We start from the raw sequence: 25,925 nt of genomic DNA, 5'->3' as shown, positions 1-25,925 counted from the left end.
GAAAGAAGAATTGTGCAAAATGAGACAAGACCTTGGGAACTCAGTGACTCCATCAAAAGTAATAACATTTGTAGTGTAGGAGTCCCAGTAGAAGAGAGAGAAAAGGGGTAAGAAAATTTATTTCAGGGAATAATAACAGAAAACTTCCCTAATCTGGGGAAAGCAACAGACATCAAGCTCTAGGAGGCACAGAAAACTCCCATCAAAATCAACAAAAGCAGGCCAACACCAAGATACATTATAATTAAATTTGCAAAATATACTGATAAAGAAAACATCTTAAAAGCAAGAAAACAAGTCAGTAACTTCCAGGGGAAACCCCTTAAGGCTATCAGGAATATTTTCAACAGAAACTTTGCAAGCCAGAAGGGAGTGGCATGATATATTCAACATGGTGAATGGGAAAAATCTGTAACCAAGAATACTCTTTCCAGCAAGCCTATTACTCAGAATAGAAGGAGAGAGAGAGTTTCCCAGACAAAAATTAAAGGAGTTTGTGACCACTAAACTAGCCCTGCAAGAAACATTAAAGGGGACTCTTTGAGTGGAAAACAGAGACCAAAAGGGACAGTATAAAGGCAAGAAACACAAAAGTATCAAAAATCAACATTTATGTAAAAAATAATTTAAGGAACTCAGAAACAAAGGATATAAAATATACCTTATCTAAAGCATGGGGAGAAGAAGAGAAAAGAATTGGTTCAAACTTAAATGACCAGCAACTTAATATAGACTGCTATATGCAGAAGAGGTTATATACAAATTATATATCAAAAACCACCAATAGGGGTGCCTGGGTGGCTTAGTTGGTTAAGCATCTGACTCTTGATTTCAGCTCAAGTCATGATCTCAGGGTTGTGAGATTGACCCCTGCGTTGGGCTCCGTGCTGGGCATGGCATCTGCTTAAGATTCACTTTCCCTCTCCCTGCCCCGCTCGTGTTTTCTCTAAAAAGAAAAGAAAACCAAAAACAAAACCACTAATAAACATGCAAAGAGAAAGAATCCAAATATATCACTAAAGAAAATCAGCAAAGCATCAAAGACACAAAAAAGGATCAGACAAAAATCTCCAGAAACAACCACCTCCTTATTGATAAGGAGGTTGATAAACAACCACCTACATATTGATAGATATGTATCTATCTATCTATAGATATCTATCAATAATTACTTCGGATATAAATGGGCTAAATGCTCCAATCAAAAGACATAGGATGTATATGCTGCCTACAAGAGACTCATTTTTGACATAAGGATACCTGCAGATTGAAAGTGAGGGGATGGAGAAACATGTATCATGCAAATGGACATCAAAAGAAAGCCAGAATAGCAATAACTTATATTGGACAAAATAGAGTTTAAAACAAAGACTGTAACAAACGACAAGGGCACTATATCATAATAAAGAGGACAATATGACAGGAAGAAGATCAAGTGTAAATATTTATGCACCCAACATGGGATCACCCAAATACATAAAACAATTAATGACAAACATAAAAGAACTAATTGATAATAATACAATAATACTATGGTACTTTATTTTATATATATATATATATATATATATATATATATATTATATATAATATATAATGGAAACAGTGATCTGAACAGTGCCTGGGGCATACAGTGGGGAGATTACTCGCTCTTCTCAGATCATGTCCCTGAGAGGCAGTGTATATATATGTATATATGTATATGTATATATATATAGTTTTTTTTAATGGAATAAGTTGCTTTTATTCCTAATAGTAAAAGTATCCATGAACACAATGTACAGTTTGGATATTTTAGGAAGGAATAGAAATAATCAATAGTTGGGAACTTTAACACCCTACTTACATCAATGGACAGATCAACTAACAGAAAGTCAACAAGGAAACAATGTCTTTATATGACACACTGGATTAGATGGACTAAAGAGATATATTCAAAATATTCCACCCTTAAACAGCAGAATACACATTCTGAAACATTCTCTAGAATATATCACATATTAGGCCACAAAACAGGCCTTAATAAATACAAAAAAGATTGAAGTCATACCATGCACCTTTTCTGACCACAATAATATAAAACTAGAAGTCAGCCACAAGAAACAATCTGAAAGACCACAAATACATGTTGGTTAAGTAACATTCTACTAAACAATGAATGGACCAACCAGGAAATAAAAGAAGAAATTTAAAAATACATGGAAACAAACGAAAATGAAACACATTCGCCAGAACTTTTGAGATACAGCAAAAGTGGTCCTAAGAGGGAAGTATATAGCAATACAGGCCTAGCTCGAGAAGCAAGAAAAATCTCAAACTACCTTACACCTAAAGAAGCTAGAAAAAGAATAATAAATGAAGCCTAGAGTCAGCAGAAGGAAGGAAATAGTAAAAATTAGAGCAGAAATAGGGACACCAAGGTGGCTCGGTTAAGCAGCTAACTCTTGATTTCAGCTCAGGTCATGATCTCAAGGTCCTGGGATTGAGCACTGCTTCAGGCTCCATGCTCAGTGGGGAGTCTACTTGAGGATTCCCTCACTCCTTCTCCATTTGCCCCTTTCCCCACTCTCTCTCTCTCTCAAACAAATCCTTTAAAAAAATAGAGCAGAAATAAATAGTATAGAAACTTAAAAAAGATAAAACTAGAAGAGATCAATGAAACCAGTTGCTGGTTCTTTGGAAAAATTAATAAAACTGACAAGGCTCTAGCCAGAGTTACAGAAAGAAAAGAGAAAGGACCCAAATAAATAAAATCACAAATGAGAGAGGAGAAATAACAACACCACAGAAACGCAAACTGTTATGAGAGAATATTATGAAAAAGTATATGCCAACAAATAGACAATCTAGAAGAAATGGATAAATTCCTAGAAACATATAAATTACCAAAACTGAAACAGGAGGAAATAGAAAATTTGAACAGACTGATAACCAGCAAAGAAATTGAATCAGTAATCAAAGAATTCTGAACAAACCCAAGTCCAGGACCAGATGGCTTCAGAGGCCAATTCTACCAAGCATTTAAAGGAAGACTCAGTACCTATTCTTCTCAAACTGTTCCAAAAAAACAGAAGAGGAAGGAAAACTTCCAAATTCATTTTATGCGGCCAGTATTACCCTGATACCAAAACCAGATAAAGACACCACAAAGAGAACTACAGGCCAGTATCTCTGGTGAACCTAGATGCAAAAATCCTCAACAAAATACTAGCAAACTGAATCCAACAATACATTAAAAAAACCATCACCATGATCAAATGGGATTTATTCCTGGGTTGTGGGGGTGGTTCAGTATCTGCAAATCAATCAATGTGATACACCACATTAATAAAAGAAAGGAGAAGAATCATCTGATCGTTTCAATAGATGCAGAAAAAGCATTTGATGAAATACAACGTCCATTCATGATAAAAACCCTCAACAAAGTAGGTTTAGAAGGAACATACTGCAACATAGGGTAAAGGTCATATATAAAAAATGCATAGGTAATGTCATCCTAAATGGGGGGAAATGGAGAGAAAAACTACTTAGATCTTGCTTCTAGTTATGTGCTGCTTCTCATTAGCACTGTTTGTCATTAATAAATTAATCTTGACATTTATCACTTCCCACTTTAATGGAGACCAATTTCTACTATATAAGTTATGTATCTTATTAACTCTTTTTATCACCCATTTATCTGTTTATCTTTTTTTGTTTTTTTCTTAACAAACTCCCCAAAGTTTAGTGGCTTAAATAAATAACATTTATTTTGTTCACAAATCTGTTAGGAAAAGTGTGGCCAGGACAGCTTGTTTCTGTTCCCCTAGCTTCAGGTGGGGCAGCTGAAAGGTTTGGGGATGGAAGTGTTTGAAGGTTTGTTCAATCACTTCTGGTGTTGTTGATGCTGGCTGTTGACTAGGACTATAGCTAAGGCAGGCAGCTGAAACACCTAGACTCTCTTTGTGGCCTGAGCTTCCTCACAAGTTGGAGGGTGAAATTCCAAGTAAGCAGCCTGAGATAGAGAGCAAGGCAGAAGCCCTATTACCTTTGTAACCTAGCCTTGGAATACACACAGCATCACATTCACCATATTCTGTTTGTTAGGAGATAAGTCACTAAGATTGGCCCACGGTCTTTTTATTTATTTATTTTTAATAGAATGAATATTTAAAAACCTATGGACACATTTAAAAACCAGCATATTTTTGTATTCCTCCAACATGAAAAATACACTCACCTCCTCCCACAAATCTCAATTATCATGGCATTAGGTTCAGGCTTGAATCCAAGATCTTACCATTTTAATCAGGTGCAGTGGGGATAAGGTGTCTGAAGTATAGTCCCTTGAGTTCAAGCCCTCTCAATATGAAGACTTGAGAATTAAAGTGACAGTTCTCTACCACTCAAAATGCAGGATGCTGGTAACCTGCTAAGGACTCTCCCATTCAGAAAGAAGATGGGAAGCACGCTAGTCCATAGCAGTTTTGAAATACAGCCTGGAGCATGCTGTCAGTTCTTTACCTAGGACTTAGTCCTAACCATGGGAATACTTCTCCATGGCTCTTTGCTTTACTCTTTGAGCTCTTGGTTCTGTCCTTTTCATAAGGAATGACCTGTGTTTTTAGCTGTTTTTTCAGCCTGCTTCCTCCCTGTGGGACTTCTAAGACCCAAAGGCCTATTTTCAGCTTGTACTATCTTGGTCTCTTTTAGTCCAAGCTCGCAAACAGTGTTTTTGCTTCTCTAATTCTCTTCACTTTTTTTTTTTTTGAAGATTTTATTTATTTGACAGAGAGATAGAGAGCACAAGTAGGCAGAGAGGCAGGCAGAGGGAGAGGGAGAAGCGGGCTCCCTGCCAAGCAGGGAGCCCGATGCAGGACTCAATCCCAGGACCCTGGGACCATGACCTGAACTGAAGACAGCTGCTTAACCGACTGAGCCATCCAGGTGCCCCTATAATTCTGTTCACTTTTTGAGTTTTCTGTGAATATTATTGGAGTTCATGCCATTAGAAAAGCCATTTTCTGGGTCTTTTTGAGATAAGCTTTTCACCTCAGGTTTCCTGTGAACCTTATTTTGACAATGCCTTTAAAATTCTTATACTCTTAAGATCCTTAAAGAAATTGGAGGCACGCCTTAAATCCTTCCAAGGTCTTAAGAAAGGGTTTCATAGTCTTGGCTTCATCCATAGACCATGTTTTCCTCGATTTGCTCTTAACCCAGAAGCCATTTATTTTAGCATTATTTGACAATTCAGCATGTGGAGAGGCTGTAAATGAGAAACAGATAATTTGAACCCAGTAAATCCCGGTTCCTTCATATTGAATAGTCTTTCTTTAGCTTATCTCCCCTATCAGTTTCCTTTCAAGTGGTTTGTGGCATGAGTTTCTTTCCCTCTAGTGTCCTTTTCTTCACTTGTCTAGAAACCTTTGCTGTAAGCCTCTTCAAGGGCCATCAGGTTTCCACTAACAGTCTCTTGGAAGCCCTTTTGGTTTTCATTCTTACTCTTCTCTACATCCTTTCAGGTTCCACCTACCTCCTGGTTCAAAGGAGGTTTATTTTTAGTTTGTTTTGTTTTTAATGGCAGCACCCCATTTTTAATATCAGTATCTGTGCCAGTTATTTATTGCTGCATACTAAACCATCTCAAAACCTAGTGGCTCAAAACAGCATTTATCTTGTTCACACATCTTTAGACAAGGCTGAGTAAGGCCAACTCATTTCTTCTTCATTTGGCATCACCTGGGATGACTGGAAGCTGGGAACTAGAATCATCTAAAACCTTATTCTTGTTCATACACATGTTTAGCTGTTGAGGCTGCCTTTTGACTAGGATGTTCGCTGGGGCAGTCTCAGCTGCAGTATCTGCATGAGGACTCACTAGGTGGCCTGGGCTTTCCCACAACAGCTGGATTCTAAGGGTGAGCTTCCGTAGAAAAAGTCAGATGGAGGCTATCTCACATTTTGTAACCTAGCCTTAAATATCACACAGCAGTTCTGCCATATTCTATTCACTAGAAACCAGTTACTAAGGCCAGCACATATTGGGGGGGGGGGGATTGTCATGGGAGAAGTGTCAAAGAATTTATAAAACCACCACATCCATTCACCTTGTCTTACCAATCATATCTAAAGGAAAGAAGTTCTTCCCAATTCAGCATCACTGAAACTCCAGCAAGTTTTTTGGTTGTTTTTGTCTTATTTTGTGGGACGTTAACAAAGGATTATAATACTGTTGAATTAAGGTTTTTTGTTTTGTTTTGGTCCAAAATGTATGGATCATCTCACTAAATTTTTTTACTGAGAGATGTGATTTCTCAACCTTGCAAATCATTTCTTCTCAGAATGCAATTCAAATTAGCGTAAAACATTTGTAATTCAGAAAAAGGCTTATGGCATTAAAATCAGTCTTTATAGATTCATTAATTAGATTTTTATTTTCAAAGTCTTATTTTGGTAAGCATTTATTTGCTCAGACCTACATAATTCATTACGATATTCCTAAAACTTCTTTAAAAATTATGGAGTACCAGGGCACCTGGGTGGCACAGTCAGTTAAGTGTCTGCCTTTGGCTCGGGTCGTGATCCTGGCATGCTGGGATTGAGCCCCACGCTGGGCTCCCTGCTCAGTGGGGAGTCTGCTTTTCCCGCCCCCTGCTCTTGCACTCTTGCTCTCCTGCTCTCTCTCCCTCTCAAATAAATAAATAAAATCTTTTTAAAAATTATGGAGTGTTAAGATGAGGGAAGGGTTAAGAGACTTTCTACTAAGAGATGACTTACAGTTATTTTATGGAGGAAAGATCTGAAACAATCATAGAAAAATAAAAGTGTAAATGTGAGGCAAAGAGAACGATAGCAGAGATCTCTTTTAGTAACTACTAGTGGTTTTAATTTTGTTCTTGATTTTCTGAGTTATTTGAGGTTCCACATTCCAAGACTCTACTTACAATATAGATAACATTTTGTTGAAAATGAATTTATTTTAAAATTTGAGCACCTGGCTGGCTCTGTCAGTAGAGCGTGTGACTCTTGATCTTGGGCGTTGTGAGTTCGAGCCCCGTGTTGGGTGTAGAGACTTAAAAATAAAATCTTTAAAAAAAAGTTTGGTCATAGTTTTGCATTAGACTATTTTCACTCTACTTCCAAACTGTATTATTTTATTCATGCAGGTTGATGATCTTACAGCAAAACTGGAAACTGCATCTTCAAAATGTCTATACCTGGATGCAAACAACCAGCTTCTTACCCAGGAGTTAACATCTATGAAGGAAATGCAGAAGAAATATGAAAAACTAGAGAAGGATAAAAAGAAGTTGGAACAACAAGTAGTAAACCTCAGAAGTCAAGTAGAATTCAGTATGGTAGAATACAGTAAAACAGAACAATATAAATGGGAGCTTGAAGAAAGGACAAGATTGGACATAACAGAAAAATTAAAAGAAGCCAATCTGTTTTTCGAGGTTAATTTATTGATCTGTAGTATGCTTTAATCATTTCACTGCAAGTTACATTTTGGTTATATGCATTGTATAGTTTTCCTCTACTTCCTTTATAGCAATTTGGTAAATTTCTAGAAGCATTTGTTCCTTCTCTTTAAAAATTTCAGTTTTCATCATTATTCTCACTAAGTTGATTTTTCAGAATGATTCACAGTAGAGAATCATTTTATTTTTTAAGATCAGTTGGTATAAAACAAGACTATTGACAGGAAAAGAAAAGATGGTGTTTTAAAAATTTTAACCATGGGGTGCCTGGGTGGCTCAGTTGGTTGAGCAGCTCAGGCTCGTGAAATCAAGCCCAGCATGGAGCCTACTTAAAAAAAAAAAAAAAAAAATTGTACCGTACTTGGATTATTTTTTTTTAAGATATTTATTTATTTATTTAGAAAGCACGGGTGAGGGGATGCACAGAGGGAGAGAGAGAATCCCAGGCAGACTCCATGCTGAGTACGACACAGGGCTTTATCTCAGGACCCTGAGATCACGATTGAGCAGAAACCAAGAGTCGGGCCCTCAACCAACTAAGCCAGCCAGGCACCCCCTGTACTTGGATTATTCTTAAGTTGTATTGTTCACTTTTTAAAAGTTTTAAATGATTCTGTTATTCTCTGAATTATCAGATTGCATGAGTTCTAATATAAGAATGATTGAACTTTATCATTCAGATTTAATTCAGTTGACATTGATGATAAATATTTTCCACTTCAGCTTTTTTTTCACATTTACAATTGCTCTCTGAATCATTGACTCAAAACTAAAGGAAAGAAATATACTATAATTATCCAGATTAAAACTTATTTTAAAAGTATGCTTTTAATTTGCTTTAGACACAACTAGCATCTCAAGAAAGCTTAGGACAGATAAGAGAAACTAATAATACTTTAATAAGAAATCATATGGAAATCAGAATTAAAGACCTGGAACTTGAACTATCCAGAATGAAAAGTTTTCAAGATTTTTATGAAAAAGAATTTGAAAAATACAAGCATCTGTACCTAGAAGAATTAAAAGTTCGAGTATCATTGGAAAATGAACTGAACAAGTAAGTTAAAACAGAATCATAGATAATAGATTTAGCTTGTTAATTTGCCTCTAAAGCATAATTTTTATGGAGCCAGGTTCGTGAGATGAGTAGAAAGTGAAAGCCAACTAGATAGTTTAATTTTGGGAAATGATGTTTGTAAAAGAACTTACCTTTGAAATGTTAGTCCAAGACAGTTTGCATCTCTCCTCCTTCTTTTGGTTTTACGTGATTTTATTTGTTTCCGCTTAATATTTTCAGTTAATCTGATCTCCTAGTCTTTAAGCTAATGGTTAGAAGCTTTATAATTTAGACAGCATGTTATTATAAAATTGTTTGTCAGAATTGCCCTATATAGAAATGAGTTTATTAATATTAGTTTATTTTTGGAAGAGTCCATCTTTAACCCAAACTGCACATCCTGGCAGCTTGGTAAATTTACTTTTTTGATTGTGATTTTTGTTGTTATTACCAAATAGAGGGTGCTTTAAAACAAAGTGTTCTTTGTAGTTTTTCTACCTTACATAAAGGTATACATGTGAAATACAAAAAGATTCACCTGGGGCGAAAGGCAGTATAATTCCCAAAGTGGCTAAAAATAGCACCATGGTGGACATGAGGAGGGGCTGGGTGAAAGACAGAAAGGGTAGATTCCACCTCCAGTACCCTGGTAACTGTGTTATAACCTAATTGGCTCTGGAGCTGTTTTCTTTCTTTCTGATCACAACTCTGCCATCTAGCAATTGTTGGTCTAAATTATTCCTCAGTGCCAAATGCTCAATTTCTCTCAGGTAATGAGCGGAATGTACAAGAGTGGTGAAAGCCAATGCTTGAAAATGTCTTTGACGGATGGTTTATTTTTATTTTTATTTTAAAGATTTTATGTATTTATTTGACAGAGAGCAAGCGAGTGAGATCAAGCAGGGGGAGCGGCAGGCAGAGGTTGAGGGAAAAGCAGGGGCTCGATTCCAGGACTCTGGGGTCATGACCTGAGCCGAAGGCAGATGTTTAACTGACTGAGCACCCAGCCCCCCGGGATGGTTTTATATTTTTATATCTCTAAACTGGTTTACTAAATAGAAGTATATGTAATGGCATCCTGGTTTACTAAATATAAGTATGTGTAATGGCGTCCTCAAGAATCTTGTAAGTACAGCCATTCCAGAAGGCAGCAGGTATTACCTGTTAAGCCATGTGCATCACTAATAGCCATTTCTCTCCCTCCTTAATTTGAATTACTTGTTAGTTAGGAATCTCTAGAAATATATGTACTTCTTTAGAACAATTTTAAACCTATCATTATATGTTGTAGGTCTGCTCTGTCACATTTTCAGTGTTAAAACACCGTTTAATGGCACATTCTGTTTACTATTATGGAAACTTTAAAAAAAAAATGCAAGTCATTTAGGAATGATCTGGGGAGAAATGAAATACTAAGCATTGTGTTTTGTAATCTTAACAGGACTAATGAGAAGCTGGCAGAGACCAGTACCAAACTTCTGGTGGAGAAACAGCAAAAAAAGTTTTTGATTAATCCTATTACTATGAGCCCTGTCCTAGAATTGCCTTCTGTTAGAAATATGAATAATAGTTCACTGTTCAATAGATATGTTGCTCCAAGAGAAAGCCTAGTGATTCCTACCTCAAGCTCATGGCCTACAAAGAATGGCATTGAGACTTTCTTGACCAAGGTTAGTTATCTTTTTTTTCCTTGGGTTTCAGATTTCTGATATAATTTTTGTTTTTAATTCGGTGAAATTCTGAGTTGTTTAACTAACACACACTAAGTAAAAGTCATAATTATATGTGCTAATAAAGAAATGAGGCAGAAATTTTATGATTTTTTTTTTAGTTCTTGGAGCTCTTACTTTCAAGAGATACCTATTATTAACTTTATTTAGTAAGTATAACTAAACTGACATATTTTACTATTTTTTAAAGATTTTATTTATTTTATTTTATTTTTAAAGATTTTATTTATTTATTTGACAGAGACACAGTGAGAGAGGGAACACAAGCAGGGGCAGTGGGAGAGGGAGAAGCAGGCTTCCCTCCAAGCAGGGAGCCCAAAGCGGGGCTTGATCCCAGGACCCTGGGATCACGACCTGAGCCAAAGGCAGACGCTTAATGATTGAGCCACCCAGGCGCCCCTAAAGATTTTATTATTTTAGAGAGAGAGAGTGCACAAGAGGGAGAGAGAGCATGAGACTTTCAAACAGACTCCCCACTGAGCGTGGAACCCTACATAGGGCCCAGTCTCATGACCTATTTTCTTAAATGAGAGTACATTTTTAATTGCTTTCTTATTTATAGCATTTTTTTTTTTTACTTATAACACTTCTATTTCACGTTTTACAAAATGTCTTGAGCAGTTGTAGAGCATTTTCTAAATAGCTAAATCAAGCAAATATTTGTTTTTTTTTTTTTTCAGAGAGGGAGTACAGGGGGTGAGGAGCCGAGGGTAAGCAGGCTCCATGCTCAGTGCAGAGCCTGATGTAGGGCTCAGTCTCACAACCCTGAGATCATGACCTGAGCCTGTGTATCATTGTTATTAAAACATCCATTTCAATGAATGCACATAGGTTTATGGTTTTGATGGTATATTCATGGTCTTATTAATGTAGACAAAAGTAGCATAGGCTCGTGGTAAATGAGGCCTCAATCTTGTTCTTTCATTCGGCATCTTCATTGTCTTGCTCTCTTCCCTTCTAATTTGAGGACTTTCTTTAGTGTTATGCTTGGATGCCTTTAGATTTTTGGTTTGTGATCACTATGAAGTTTATATATAACATCCTATGTATATAGCAGTCTATTTTAAGTTGATGGTTACTTAAGTTCAAACACATTTTAAAAACACTACCTTTTTACACCCCACTTTGTTTTATTTATTTGATGCCTTAGTTTACATCTTTTTATTTTGTGTATCCCTTAACTAATTACTGTAGATATAACTGATATTACTACTTTTGTCTTTTAACCTTCATACTGGCTTTATAAAAGTGATTAATCTATTACCTTTAGTGTATGTTTGCTTTTACCGATAAAACTTTCTTCAAAAAAAAAAAATTATTTATTTGAGAGAGAGAGCAGGGGAAGGGTGGAAGAAGCAGGCTTCCCACGGAGCAGGGAGCCTGTGCGGGGCTCGATCCCAGGGCCCGGGATCATGACCTGAGCCGAAGGCAGATGCTTAACCGATTGAGCCACCCAGGTGCCCCCCAATAAAACTTTCTTTCATGATTTTTTTTACTTCTAGTTATGGATTTCCTTTTTTTTTTATTTTAGGATTTTATTTATTTATTTGACAGAGACAGAGAGAGAACACAAGCAGGGTAAGTGGGAGAGAGAGAAGAAGGCTTCCTGCTGAGCAGGGAGCCCGATGTGGGGCTCAATCCCAGGACCCTGGGATCATGACCTGAGTCGAAGGCAGATGCTTAATGACTGAGCGACCCAGGCACCCCTCCTTTTTATTTTAATTTTAATTTATTTATGAGAGAGAGAGAGAGAGCAGAGCAAGCGAGAGAGAACACAAGTGGGAGGGGAGGGTCAGAGGGAAAGGGAGAAACAGGCTCCCTGAGCAGGGGCCCTAATGTGGGGCTCGATCCTAGGAGGTCCCTTAACCTATCCTCATTTTTAAAATTCTTTTTTTCTTTTTGGCCTGGAGGATTTCTACTACCCTGTCTTGGAAATCACTGGTCTGTTCTGCAGCTTTCAATCTGCTGTTGATTCCCTCTGGTGTATTTTTCATTTCAGTTATTGTATTCTTTAGCTCTGATTGGTTCTTCTTTGTATGTTCTCTTTGTTGAAGTTCTCACTGAATCCATCCATTCTCCTCCCAAGTTTGCTGAGCATCTTTATGACCATTACTTTGAACTCTTTATCAGGTAGACTACTTATCTCTGTTTCATTTAGTTATTTTTCTGAAGTGTTGCATTGTTCATTCATTTGGAACATACTCCTCTGTCTCCTCATTTTGGCTGACTTTCTATGTTTGTTTCTGAAATTGTTCTTTTCATCTTTTTCCCTTTTTAAAGTATGTTGCTTTGAACAATGAATGTTAGTTATAAAGTCAAGGAAGAAGAAAACATTTCTAAGTGTTGTCTGGTCATTTTTCTTGTTGGGACTGTGGTGGAGTAGGTGGCAGATGACATTGCTCTTCTTTTTCTGAGTTGAGAACACAGGAGTCAGGCAGATGGAGATAAGCTTAGTAACTTTATTACTAATACATACTAACAAATAGGAGGATATGGTTTAGGTAGGTAGCCACAGCGAGCTTCCCAGTACTTTATCCCAAATTAGGCACTTCCACACACAGTTGTAATGGAAGGAACAAATGTTTGATGCCCATCCCACAAAGATGAGAGCAGACTTGAATTCATGCTACTATGGCAGGCACATCTTTTTAAAGAAGAGATTTGGAACCATGTATGTATTGGTTAGTGCCTTCTCCCAAATTCACCCTTTAGGTAAATCTCCCTTCCTGTCGTGAGGAAGGTAGAGAAAAGTCCTCACATGGAAATGAAGGTTTACCTATAATTTTCTGACTTGATTTAAATTATAATTTAAGTTAATCATGTCTTTTGTACATACCAACTAATGATGAGAGGTTGGGCAGAGCATGCTAAATGGTAAAGAGAAATCTGTTTTGTGTTTTAAATTTTGCTATAAATAACCCACAACATAGGTAACTCATTTGTTGATTGATTTGGATAAACTAAGTTTTATTTGAAGGAAATGACTAATTCTTTCAAGGAAGAATTTCCTCAGTTTCAGGTTCTTTGGTTCAACTAAAGATTTTCTCCTTCAAGTTCCTTGTCCTTTGGTTAAAAAAATTTGTGCTTATAAATTGCGTATGTTGACTGTTACTAATAGGAGTTAAGATAACTTCTGTTCCTTTCTTTTTGTTCATGACTTTAAAATTTATAATTTAGTTAGAAAGCTATTTTGTGCCTAATGCCTGAACATTATTGAGCCACACGACAAAGTTTTATGTATTCATATTCTCTGAGTTATAGTTAAAAATGCATGTGTTGTTCCTGAATATGAGGAAGTAACTGGCATAAAACTAGGCTCAGTAAGACCTAAACCACATTCCTGGCTTGCAGCTAGGTGGTTTTTTTGACATCAGGCAAACTACAATCTCTCTGGGGCCTTTTGGTCTCTTATGTAAAATTAGGGACTTTGATGAAATTAGTGACTTTTATACCTTTGGAAAATTTTTTTTTCCAAAGAATAGAATTTAATTTTTTTTTTTTTTTTGCATTAAACTGTGCTATATAAAACAGAGACAGGTAGAGCTGTTTAGCTAAAGGAGAGATGAGACTACACCTGTAGACTTCCTTGTCCCTCAATCTGGCTGTGTCCCCAGTGGAACGTTAGATTTCAATGGGCATAGTTTGAAAACTAACAGTTATGAGAAAATCCCTCTAGTTAATAATTCTTCAAATTAAAATTTGCTAATATTATACATTGTTTTTCTGTGTATAATTTTCTTACCCGCCTATATTTTTGATAAATGGAAAAGTATAAATAAAATTGCAGATGTGTTCTATTTATTAATGGACTTCAAGCTATTTCTACTAAGCACAATTCTTACCTTGAAATAAACAAAGGTCACAGAAGTAAATATTTAGGAAAAGAGCTTTTGGGGAAAAGATAATAACATTACATTGGTAGATCCTTAAGTCACGTCATATGAAAAAGTGGTTTATATTTTACATAGTATTTGTTAATGGTATTATAAAATTGCTTCAATAAAAGTTTCTCCCATCAAGTGGTATTGAGTTATTAATTTTACAAGGCCTGTCTAGTAATGTTGTCAGATTATTCGTTTTATAAATCCTGAATATAATGTTACTGTCAAAAAGTGTTATGGTTCCTCAAAAAATTAAAAATAGAAATACGATACAATTCAGTAATTCCACTACTGAGTATTTACCGAAAGAAAATGAAAACACTAATTCGAAAAGTTATATGCACCCCTGTGTTTTTTGAAACATTATTTACAATAACGAGAGTATGGAAGCAACCTCAGTGTCCATCAATAGACGAATGGATAAAGAAGATGTGTTATATGTATATAATGAAATATTACTCAGCTATAAAAAAGAATGGGACCTTGCCATTTGTGACAACATTGGTAGACCCAGTATTTCGCTAAGTGAAATAACTCAGAGAAAGGCAAATACCATATGATTTCACTTATGCATGGAATCTAAAAAACTAAACTACTAATAGCCTAGTTCGACTTAATTTCTCTTTCTTCTGGAAGCCTTACCCATAACATTAAATAATCCATTAACACGTGTTTTGTACATTACAGGTATTATATACTATATTCTCACAATAAAATAAGCTAGAGCAAAAAGGTTATTGAGAAAAACATAAGAGAAAAGACACTCCAATGCAGTATCAAAAAAAGTCCATGTGTAAGTAGAGTAGACCTGTACCGTTCAAACACAGGTTGGTCAAGGATCAACTGTATATTACAAGTATTCCCACCTAGAATGTTCTTACTTAGACCTTTCTTATAAAAGGTATCCTTTCATTTAATGCCCAAAATGGGGTCTAAAGTAGGGTACTGAGGGGTGCCTTGGTGGTTCAGTCAGTTAAGTGTCTGTCTTCAGCTCAGGTATGATTCCAGGGTTCTGGGAGAGAGCCCCGCTTCAGGCTCTCTGCTCAGTGGGAGTCTCCTACTCCCTCTCCCTCGGCCCTTCCCCCCACTCATGCACTCTCTCTCTCTCTAGGTCTCATTCTCAAATAAATAGAATTGCTGTAAACATTGGGATACAGTTGCCCCTTCGGATCACTACATTTGTATCTTTGGGGTAAATCCTTGTTGTGCAACTGCTGGGTCGTTGGGTAACTCTATTTTCAACTTTTTGAGGAACCTCCATACTGTTTTCCAGAGTGGCTGTACCAGCTTGCATTCCCACCAGCAGTGTAAGAGGGTTCCCCATTGTCTGCATCCCCGCCAACATCTGTTGTTTCCTGACTTGTTCATTTTAGCCATTCCAACAGGTGTGAGGTGATATCTCATTGTGGTTTTGATTTGTATTTATTTCCCTGATGCCAAGTGATGTTGGGCATTTTTCCATGTGTCTGTTGACCATTTGAATGTCTTCTTTGGAGAAATGTCTGTTCACGTCTTCCACCCGTTTCTTGATTGGATTATTTGTTCTTTGGGTGTTGAGTTTGATAAGTTCTTTCTATATAGATTTTGCATACTAGCCCTTTATCTGATATGTCATTTGCAAATATCTTCTCCCATTCTGTGAGTCATATTTTGGTTTTGTCGACTGCTTCCTTTGCTGTGCAAAAGCTTTTTATCTTGATAAAGTCTTTCTTTCCCTTGCCTTTGGAGACACGTCTACCAAGAAGTTGCTGCGGCCCAGGTCACAGAAGTTGCTGCCTGTGTTCTCCTCTAGGATTTTGATGGGTTCCTGTCTCACATTTAGGTCTTATATCCATTTTGAGTCTATTTTTGTGTATGGTGTAAGAAAATGGTCCAGTGTCGTTCTTCCGCATGTGGCTGTCCAATTTTCCCAACACCATTTCTTGAAGAGACTGTCTTTTTTCTATTGGCTGTTCTTTCCTACTTTGTCGAAGATTAGTTGACCATAGAGTTGAGGGTCCATTTCTGGGTTCTCTGTTGTGTTTCATTGGCCGATGTGTCTGTTTTTGTGCCAGTACCATACGCTCTTGATGATTACTGCTTTGTCATGGAGCTTGAGGTCCGGAATTGTGATGCCACCGGCTTTGGATTTCTTTTTCAACATTCCTTTGGCTATTTGGGGTCTTTTCTGGTTCTGTACAAATTTTAGGATGATTTGTTCAGCTCTGTGAAACAAGTTGATGGTATTTTGATAGAGATTGCATTGAATGCACAGATTGCTCTGGGTAGCGGTAGCATAGACATTTTAACAAATTTGTTCTTCCAATCCATGAACATGGAATGTTTTTCCATTTCTTTGTGTCTTCCTCAGTTTCTCTCATGAGTGTTCTATAGTTTTCAGAGTACAGATCCTTTGTCTCTTTGGTTAGGTTTATTCCTAGGTATCTTACGGTTTTTGGTGCAATTGTAAATGGGTTCGACTCCTTAATTTCTCTTTCTTCTGTCTCATTGTTAGTGTATGGAAATGCAACTGATTTCCGTGCATTGATTTTATATCCTACCACTTTGCTGAATTCCTGTATGAGTTCTACCAGTTTTGGGGTGGAGTCTTTTGGGTTTTCCACATAGAGTATTACGTCTCCTGCGAAGAGTGAGAGTTTGACTTCTTCTTTGCTGATTCCGATGGCTTTTATTTCTTTTCATTGCCTGATTGCTGAGGCTAGGACTTCTAGTACTATGTTGGACAACAATGGTGAGATTGGACATCCCTGCCGTGTTCCTGACCTTAGGGGAAAAGCTCGCAGTTTGTCCCCATTGAGAATGATATTCGCCATGGGCTTTTCATCGATGGCTTTTATGGTATTGAGTTATGTGCCCTCTATCCCTGCACCGTGAAGAGTTTTAACCCAGAAAGCATGCTGTACTTTGTCAAATGCTTTTTCTGCATCCATTGAGGGGATCGTATGGTTCTTGTCCTTTCTTTTATTAATGTAGCATATCACATTGATTGATTTGTGGATGTTGAACCACCTTTGCAGCCCAGGAATAAGTCCCACTTGGTTGTGGTGAATAATCCTCTTAATGTACTGTTGGCTCCTATTGGCGAGTATCTTGATGAGAATTTTTGCATCCATGTTCATCAGGGATATTGGTCTATAATTCTCCTTTTTGGTGGGGTCTTTGTCTTGTTTGGGGATCAAGGCAATGCTGGCCTCATAGAAAGAGTTTGGAAGTTTTCCTTCCATTTCTATTTTTTGAAACAGCTTCAGAAGGATAGGCATTAATTCCTCTTTAAGTGTTTGTTAGAATTCCCCAGGGAAGCCATCCGGCCCTGGAGTTTTGTTTGTTGCGAGATTTTTGATTACTGCTTCAATTTCCTTGCTGGTTGTGGGTCTGTTCAGGTTTTCTGTTTCTTCCTGTTTCAGTTTTGGTAGTTCCTACGTCTCTAGGAATGCATCCATTTCTTCCAGATTGCCTAGTTGGTTGGCATATAGTCGTTCCTAATATGTTCCTAAATTTGTTTGTATTTCCTTGGTGTTGGTTGTGATCTCTCCTCTTTCATTCATGATTTTATTTATTTGGATCCTTTCTCTTTTCTTTTGGCTAAGTCTGTCCAGGGGTTTATCGATCCTATTAATTCTTTCAAAGAACCAGCTCCTAGTTTTGTTGCTGTGTTCTACTGTTCTTTTGGTTTCTATTTCATTGATTTCTGCTCTGATCAGTATTAATTCTCTTCTCCTGCTGGGTTTCAGCTTAATTTGCTGTTCTTTCTCCAGCTCCTTTAGGTGTAAGGTTAGGTTGTGTATTTAGGACCTTTCTTGCTTCTTGAGAAAGGCTGTTGTTGCTCTATACTTCCCTCCTCGGACTGCCTTTGCTGCATCCCAAAGGTTTTGAACAGTTGTGTTTTCATTTTCCTTTGTTTCCATGAATTCTTTTAGTTCTTCTTTAATTTCCTGGTTGACCCATTCATTCTTTAATAGGATGCTCTTTAACTTCCATGTATTTGAGTTCTTTCCAAATTTCCTCGTGATTGAGTTCAAGTTTCAAGGCGTTGTGGTCTGAAACTATGCAGGGAATGATCCCATACTGTTGGTACCAGTTGAGACCTGATTTGTGACCCAGTATGTGATCTCTTCTGGAGAAAGTTCCATGTGCGCTCGAGAAGAATGTGTATTCTGTGGCTTTAGGCTGGAATGCTCTGAATATATCTGTGAAGTCCATCTGGTCCAGTGTCGACCTTGGAGAGTCGTGGACCTGGGGCAGTGAAGGAACTGAGGAAAAGAGATGACAGTAGAGCGAGGCACAGGGGATCCCGAGCAATCAGCCCGAGGTCCCGAGGTTTATTTTCCATAATCTTATATACCTTCTACAGCGATATAGATCTATAATGATTTACAGCAGGGGCTTAGTAAGGCACATTCTTCCATGTACATATGATATGTCCCACGTGTATAAGAATCTTTAAAGCAGGACAAGGGACCAAAGAGGGGAGTGCGCAGTGTGCTATTTACAGGACAAGGGAACAAAGAGGGGAGTGCACAGTGTGCTGTTTACAGGTGGCTTCCTATCTACAAAACATCTTCTGCTCCGTACTTTAGAACAGACCACACACGTCCCAAGGGCATTTCACTCTGATCCTTTTGGCTTATTTTTAACCCTGCAATCTCGAGTTTTCTCAGAGATCTCGGAGTCTGAACGAACATGCACCAGTGGTTGTTGTGGCGTTCTGTTTCCCACAGTCCAGTGTGTCATTCACTGTTATTATTGTATCATCATCAATGTGTTTCCTTAATTTTGTTATTAATTGGTTTATGTCATTGGCTGCTCCCATGTTAGGGGCACAAATATTTACAATTGTTAGGTCTTCTTGTTGGATAGACCCCTTTAATTCATTATGATAGCGTCCTTCCTCATCTCTTATTACAGTCTTTGGTTTAAAATCTAATTTCTCTGATATAAGGATTGCTACCCCAGCTTTCTTTTGATGTCCATTAGCATGATAAATGGTTTTCCACTCCCTCACTTTCAATCTGGAGGTGTCCTTGGGTCTAAAATGAGTCTCTTGCGGACAGCATATCGATGGGTCTTGCTTTTTTATCCAATCTGATACCTTGCGTCTTTTGATTGGGGCATTTGGCCCGTTTACATTCAGGGTAACTATTGAAAGATATGAATTTAGTGCCATTGTATTATCTGTAACGTCACTGTTTCTGTATATTGTCTCTGTTCCTTTCTGGTCTGTGTTACTTTGGGGCTCTCTCCTTGCGTAAAGGATCCCCTTTAATATTTCTTGCAGGGCTCTTTTACTGATCACAAATGTTTTAGTTTCTGTTTGTCCTGGAAACTCTTTATCTCTCCTCCAATTTTGAATGACAGCCTTGCTGGATAAATAAAGTATTCTTGGCTGCATATTTTTCTCGTTTAGCATCCTGAATATATCATGCCAGTCCTTTCTGGCCTGCCAGGTCTCTGTGGTTAGGTCTGCTGCCAGTCTAATGTTTCTACCCTTGTCGGTTAAGGACCTCTTGTGCCGAGCTGCTTTCAGGATTTTCTCTTTGTCTCTGAAATTTGCAAGCTTCACTACTACATACTGAGGTGTGGACATGTTTTTATTGATGTTGAAGGGGGTTGGGTTTTCTGTGCCTCCTGGATTTGAATGCCTGTTTTCTTCCCCAGATTAGGGAGTTTGTCTGCTATAATTTCTCAAATATACCTTTTGCCACCCCCCCCTTCCTCTTCTTCTGGGATACCAATTATTCTACTATTTTTTCGCTTTATGGTATCACTTGTCTCTTGAATTCTCGCCTCATGATCCGGTCGTTGTTTAGCTCTCTTTTTTCTCAGCTTCTTTATTCTCCATCATTTTTAAAAATTTTTTTTTTTTTAAAGATTTTATTTATTTATTTGACAGAGAGAGACACAGCAAGAGAGGGACACAAGCAGGGGGTGTGAGTGAGGAAGAAGCAGGCTTTCCACTGAACACAGAGCCCGATGCGGGGCTCGATCCCAGGACCATGGGATCATGACCTGAGCCAAAGTCAGACGCTTAACGACTGAGCCACCCAGGTGCCCCTATACTCCATCATTTTATTTTGTCTTCTGTATCACTACTTCTCCTTTCTGCCTCGTTTATCCTAGCAGAGCCTCCAATTTTTTTTTTATTTTAAATACATATTTTTTATTAAGTATAGCTCAGTAAGTCTGGAAAAGATAAGTAAATAATGTTTTATTGGGGCGCCTGGGTGCCTCAGTCGTTAAGCGTCTGCCTTTGGCTCAGGTCATGATTCCAGGGTCCTGGGATCGAGCCCCTCATCGGGCTCACTGCTCTGCGGGGAGCCTGCTTCTCCCTCTCCCCTCCCCCTGCTTGTGTTGCCTCTCTCATTAGTCTCTCTCTGTCAAATAAATAAATAATATCTTTAAAAAAAATAATGTTTTATTTCACCATTACCCATATGTATGTGATAACTTTTTTTAAAAATTCATTTTATTTTAAAGATTTTATTTATTTGACACAGACACAGAGAGAGTGAGAGAGAGAGCACAGAGAGGGAGAAGCAGACTCCCCGCTGAGCAAGGAGCCCAACATTGGTTCCATCCCAAGACAATGGGATTATGACCTGAGCCGAACGCAGCCGCTTAACCAACTGAGCCACCCAGGCACCCCTAAAATTTCTCTTCAGTTAGCTGACATATGATATATCATTAGTTTCAGATGTGGTGTTCAGTTAATCATCAGTTGTATATAACACCCAAAGCTCTACACATCATGTGCCCTCCTTCATGCCCATCACCCACTTATCCCATCCCCACACCCACCTCCCCTCCAGCAAACCTCAGTTTGTTTCCTGTAGTTAAAAGTCTCTCATGGTTTGTTTCCCTCTCTGGTTTCTTCCCATTTAATTTTCTCTCCCTTCCCCTATGATTCTCTGCACTTTTTCTTATATTTCCCATATGTATGAAACCATATGATAATTGTCTTTCTCTGATTGATTTTTCTCTCAGCATAATACCCTCCATTTCCATCCACGGCAATGTAAATTGTTAGATTTCATCCTTTTGATGGCATAGTAATACTCCATTGTATTTATATGTACCACATCTTCTTTATCCATTCATCTGTTGATGGATATTTGGGCTGTTTCCACAGTTTGGCTATTGTGGATATTGCTGCTATAAAAATTGGTGTCCAGGTGCCCCTTCTGATCACTACATTTGCATCTTTGGGGTAAAGACCTTGTAGTACAATTACTGGGTCATCAGGTAGCTGTATTTTTAACTTCTTGAGGAACCTCCATACTGTTTTCCAGAGGTAGAGCCTCCATTTTTTTTATTGCATCTCATTAATAGCCTTTTGATTTCGATTTGTTAAGATTTTAGTTCTTTTATTTCTCCAGAAAGGCATTCTGTAGTGTCTTCTGTGCTTTTTCAAGCCCAGCTAGCATCTTTATAATTGTTATTCCAAGCTCTAATTCCAACATCCTACTTTTATCCACACTGATTAGGTCCCTGTCAGTCAGTACTGCCTCTTGTTCTCTTATTTGAGGTGAGTTTTTCCATCTAGTCATTCTGTCTAGGGAAGAATAGATGAATGAGAGAACAAACTACTAAAATAGCAACAACGACCCCAGAGAAATCTACTCTTAACAAATCAGAGGAGACCTGAAACCAAAAAAAGTAAATAAGTAAGAATTAAAGACGAAAGAGAATTTAATCAGACAGGTGATGAGAACAGAGCAATACAGTAGATTCTGGGTGTATTTTGGTCTGTTTGTTAGAAGAAACTACATCCCAAAATTGTGAAGAAAGAAAAACTTCTATATATGCAAAAATAAAATTAAATACAAGGAAAGTATAGAATGTAATTATAAAAATGAACATTGAAATAGTTTTAAAAAACGAGTTGATAAAATAAGAAATTGGTTGAAAAGGCAAAAAAAATTACAATTGAGAGATGTAGGAATCATGAGAAAAAGCCATGAATTCTATATAGTATTTTCCTCTAGTGCTGGAGTTTTGCAGTTCTATGTGATCAGTAAACTTGGTCTTAGCCGGATGTTCTTGCTGATTTTCTGGAGGACAGACCTGTGGTGCTGATTCTCAGGGGTCTTTGCTCCAGCAGTATTGCACTGCCCTTGCCAGGGTGCCAGGCTAAGTCAGGGCTTCGGGACTGCTCTATGCGGCTTTTGTTCCCTGAAGGCTTTCCGCACCACTTTATAGGATGAGAATGAAAATGTCAGCCTCCCAGTGTCCAGCCCTGGAGCTGAAAGCTGGCACCCTCTACTCTTCAGTGTGCCCTCATGGAGAAGCTGTCAATCACTCTTGTCTCCCTGGTTTCTGTCTGCATTCTGTGTATACCCAGCCTGTGACTGAACATTTTTATCTCAGCCATGCAACCCCCTTTGGAGTTTCCAAACTTTGCAGTCTCCTGTGGCATCATTCATGCCACTCCTCCTGGGGGAGGGAGGGAGGTCTTGCCCTGGTTCTGCTGCTTGTACGGCCCCTGCTCTGAGAGCAGTCGCCCAACTAGCTGCGGTTTGTGGTTTATGGCAACACTGAGCTGAAAGCCTCCTCCTCAGCTCTCTGATTGCAGCTGGCTTCACTGCTCAAATGCCTGGGAACTCTCCAATACTCAGGCACCCCCATTCTTTCTGTGACCCTGGGGATCCTGAGATAAGGCTGTCCCACCTAGCATTCCACCCTGCTTTCTCCACCTGAGCGCCTTTCAAGCAGGGATGTCCCTCACCGGAGCAGAGTTCTAAAAGTTCTGATTTGCGCACCACTGCTTTATCACATTCTGATAACCGGCTTATGGAGGCTCCCTCCCCCCCACGGTTTATCTTCCCATGGATCACCGCGGATTCGCGTCTCCACACCTCCTACCTTGCAGAAAGTGGTCACTTTTGTATGTGTAGAATTGCAACAGTTCTTTTCTTAGATCTCAGGTTGAGTTCACAGGTCTTCAGAATGATTTGAACGCTATCCAGGTGAATTCCAGGGACCGGACAAAACTATGGTCCTCTACTCCTCCACCATCTTCCTCGTCTTCCAGAAAGTATGTATATTCTATAGACCAATATTAATTGTACTTTTTATCAGATTCATCTAAATAGCATTTCATATGTTTCTTCTCAGTTACCTAAGATTAAAATAAGTAGGGATTTGGGCGCCTGGGTGGCTCAGTTGGTTAAGCGACTGCCTTCGGCTCAGGTCATGATCCTGGAGTCCCTGGATCGAGTCCCGCATCGGGCTCCCTGCTCAGCAAGGAGCCTGCTTCTCCCTCTGACCCTCCCCCCTCTCATGTGCTCTCTCTCTCTCATTCTCTCTGTCTCAAATAAATAAATAAAATCTTTAAAAAAATAAATAAATAAAATAAAATAAAATAAAATAAGTAGGGATTTATTTTATTTATGTGATTATCTTTCTATTTAAGCAATCCCTAACTTAGTTTTAGTCTCTAAAAGTGTTCTTTAAAGACCACATTTCATAAGCTATATATAATTCCTACAATAATTTCTCTTGTTTAACTTGAACATTATAAAGAATATTTGACTTCTTTCAGATGCAGCAGGAGATGGAAAGGAATATAACTAGAGAACTAGAAGCAGGTATGTTGCCAAATTTATGAATTAAGATGGTCATTGATTTCTGAAATAAACTATGAATAGTAAATGGCATCCCTGTCCATTGTTTGGATACTAGGTACTACATTAAATTTTTTAAATATGTATCTAATAAAAAATGTAAAACATAAACATAATGAACATACTTATTCCTCATTTAGTCATCGTGTTCATTCAGACTTTTTAAAAAATCTCCAAATGTCAATGTAGCTGTTATTATTTCTGGCTATAATCTTCCTTTACTTCTGCCATTCCTATGGAACCGTCAACGTGAATATGTGGGCTTTCTCAAATTCTTGTTTCTGCTAGTGGTATAAGACCAAAAAAACCAGACTTGTCTTAGTAATAGTTAAGCAATTATAGTCCATATAGCTGTCACTTGACAGGTGATATTTAAATCTCCAGTCATTGATTTTGTCATTGGCTTACCTTTTGCCATTGAGTAAAATTCCAAGTTCCTTATATGGAATAAAAACACCCAAGTCAATTTGGTTCTTGCCAGATTATTCAGCCTTCTCTGTCGCTACTTACCCTACTCTGTTGCTTTGCTCTAGCACCTCTTCAGTGTAGACTACTTGCAATTCCACAAGTGTTCTTCCTCACTCTGTGTATATGTTCTTTGTATATGTGTCTTCCCTCCACCTGGCACACTTTTTCTTTACTTCAGGTATCAACTTACATATCACCTCCACCAAAAAGCAGACAGTATTGACAGAAAACTAGGATGTCCCTTTTGTGTGTTCTTATAGTGTCTTGTTTTATACCTGTCATGGTATATTCAACTCTAAAATTGCCTGTTTGATTTTTCAGTTTCTAGTATATGATTGTTCAGGGGTGGGCTCTGTCATCATCTTGTAGTTTCATCTTGTAATGAGAAAACTAGAAGCTCTGATATTTATCCACTATAGCAATTAACTTGGTGGGCAACCATGAGCAAAATATATTTAAAAGTAATCTTGTATTTTATATTGTAGTTCTATGTAGATATTTTTCATTCTTCTTAACACTCATGAGGCTTCAACTTTGTTTTTTACTAACTTGTAGTTAGCTACAAAGTATTTTAGATAAAGAATGTAATTCTTTTTCTTTTCAGATGCTGCTGAATTTGAATCAGACTCCTGGTGTATGACCTCCTCTTTAGAACCTACTTATGAATCACATGCAAATGACGATCTACTAGTGAAATCGTCAAAAGAATATTTACGGATTTTGAAGAAAAAATATATGATCTGAAAGACAAATAGTAAAAATTTATTTACTGGATGTTTGTATAACATTTTAATTGTGTCCTACTAAACGTATCATGTGAAAATCTTGAATAAAGGAAAATAGTTCTGGACCATGTGTGTAATGAAAGTTTATATGATATTTTAAGGTATGTTTCTTGGCACCTAATTAACTTTTAAGCTGGTTTGATACGTGGAGACCAGCACTATTGGGTTTTACATGCTCCAAGCGGCCCAAATACCAGCTTTTTAAACCGCACCCAACCAACCAAATTGTCATTAGTACTTCAGGGGTGTTAATTGATAGCCTTTTAGTATTTTCCAGTTTTTATTACTACGTATGGACCTAGAGATTTACACAGACATCATTTTGATATATTGCTGCTAAGGCTATTGTCAATGTTTGTATGTATTACAATTTTTATAGTGCCATAAAACCTATGTATAATTTTAATTTTAAGTACTGATTCATAGCTCTTTCCTTATGGTGAAATAAGATTTGCCTAAGGCTTTTCACCTTTTCTGTTTGTTTTTGATTTACTTTTTGAAAACAGTCTTAAAATTAGAGAAAAGAAAAATTAGAGAAAGAAAAAAGAACTTTTCCCCCAGCACCATTTGCAAGTAAATTGTTAAATTATGCCTGATTCCCATAGCATTTATATCCTACAAGTCAGTACATTCCACATGACTACTGTACAACCCTGACAATTAGACAATTAGCTCTAATACAATTAACCCTTGAATAATGTGGGGGTTAGGGGCACTGACCCCTTGCAGTCAGAAATACGTGAATAACTTTTGACTCTCCAACTTTTGACTTTACTAATAATCTACTGTTGACCAGAAAACTTACTGGTACTAGAACAGTCAATGAAGCTGTGTTTTGTATGTTATATGTATTCCATATTATATTCTTCCAATAAAGTAAGCTAGAGAAAAGAAAATGTTATTGAAATCATAAGACAAAAT

At 37.7% G+C, this 25,925-nt stretch overlaps 1 protein-coding gene across 13 annotated transcripts in view; it reads left to right on the top strand.

Annotated features, from left to right (window-relative positions):
- Positions 1 to 25,069, top strand: part of LOC118555525 (ankyrin repeat domain-containing protein 26-like) — a 511,611-nt gene extending 486,542 nt beyond the window's left edge. For 11 of the 13 annotated variants that reach the window (XM_078075224.1, XM_078075225.1, XM_078075231.1 and 8 more), the window contains 5 exons: positions 7,149 to 7,439; positions 8,306 to 8,520; positions 9,962 to 10,190; positions 23,670 to 23,715; positions 24,824 to 25,069. In XM_078075224.1, the coding sequence (XP_077931350.1) occupies positions 7,149 to 7,439; positions 8,306 to 8,520; positions 9,962 to 10,190; positions 23,670 to 23,715; positions 24,824 to 24,963 (921 nt within the window). In that variant the 3' untranslated portion in view covers positions 24,964 to 25,069. Of the gene's footprint in view, positions 1 to 7,148; positions 7,440 to 8,305; positions 8,521 to 9,961; positions 10,191 to 23,669; positions 23,716 to 24,823 lie in introns of those variants that run through there. The other 2 variants (XM_078075227.1, XM_078075233.1) reach the window with 2 other exon arrangements.
- The last annotated feature ends 856 nt before the right edge of the window (positions 25,070 to 25,925 follow it).

Source organism: Halichoerus grypus, chromosome 6 (assembly GCF_964656455.1).
Source record: "Halichoerus grypus chromosome 6, mHalGry1.hap1.1, whole genome shotgun sequence".
Lineage (NCBI taxonomy): Eukaryota > Metazoa > Chordata > Mammalia > Carnivora > Phocidae > Halichoerus > Halichoerus grypus.
Note: the sequence above shows the minus strand (reverse complement) of the source record. Positions and strands in the feature narration are given on the sequence as shown.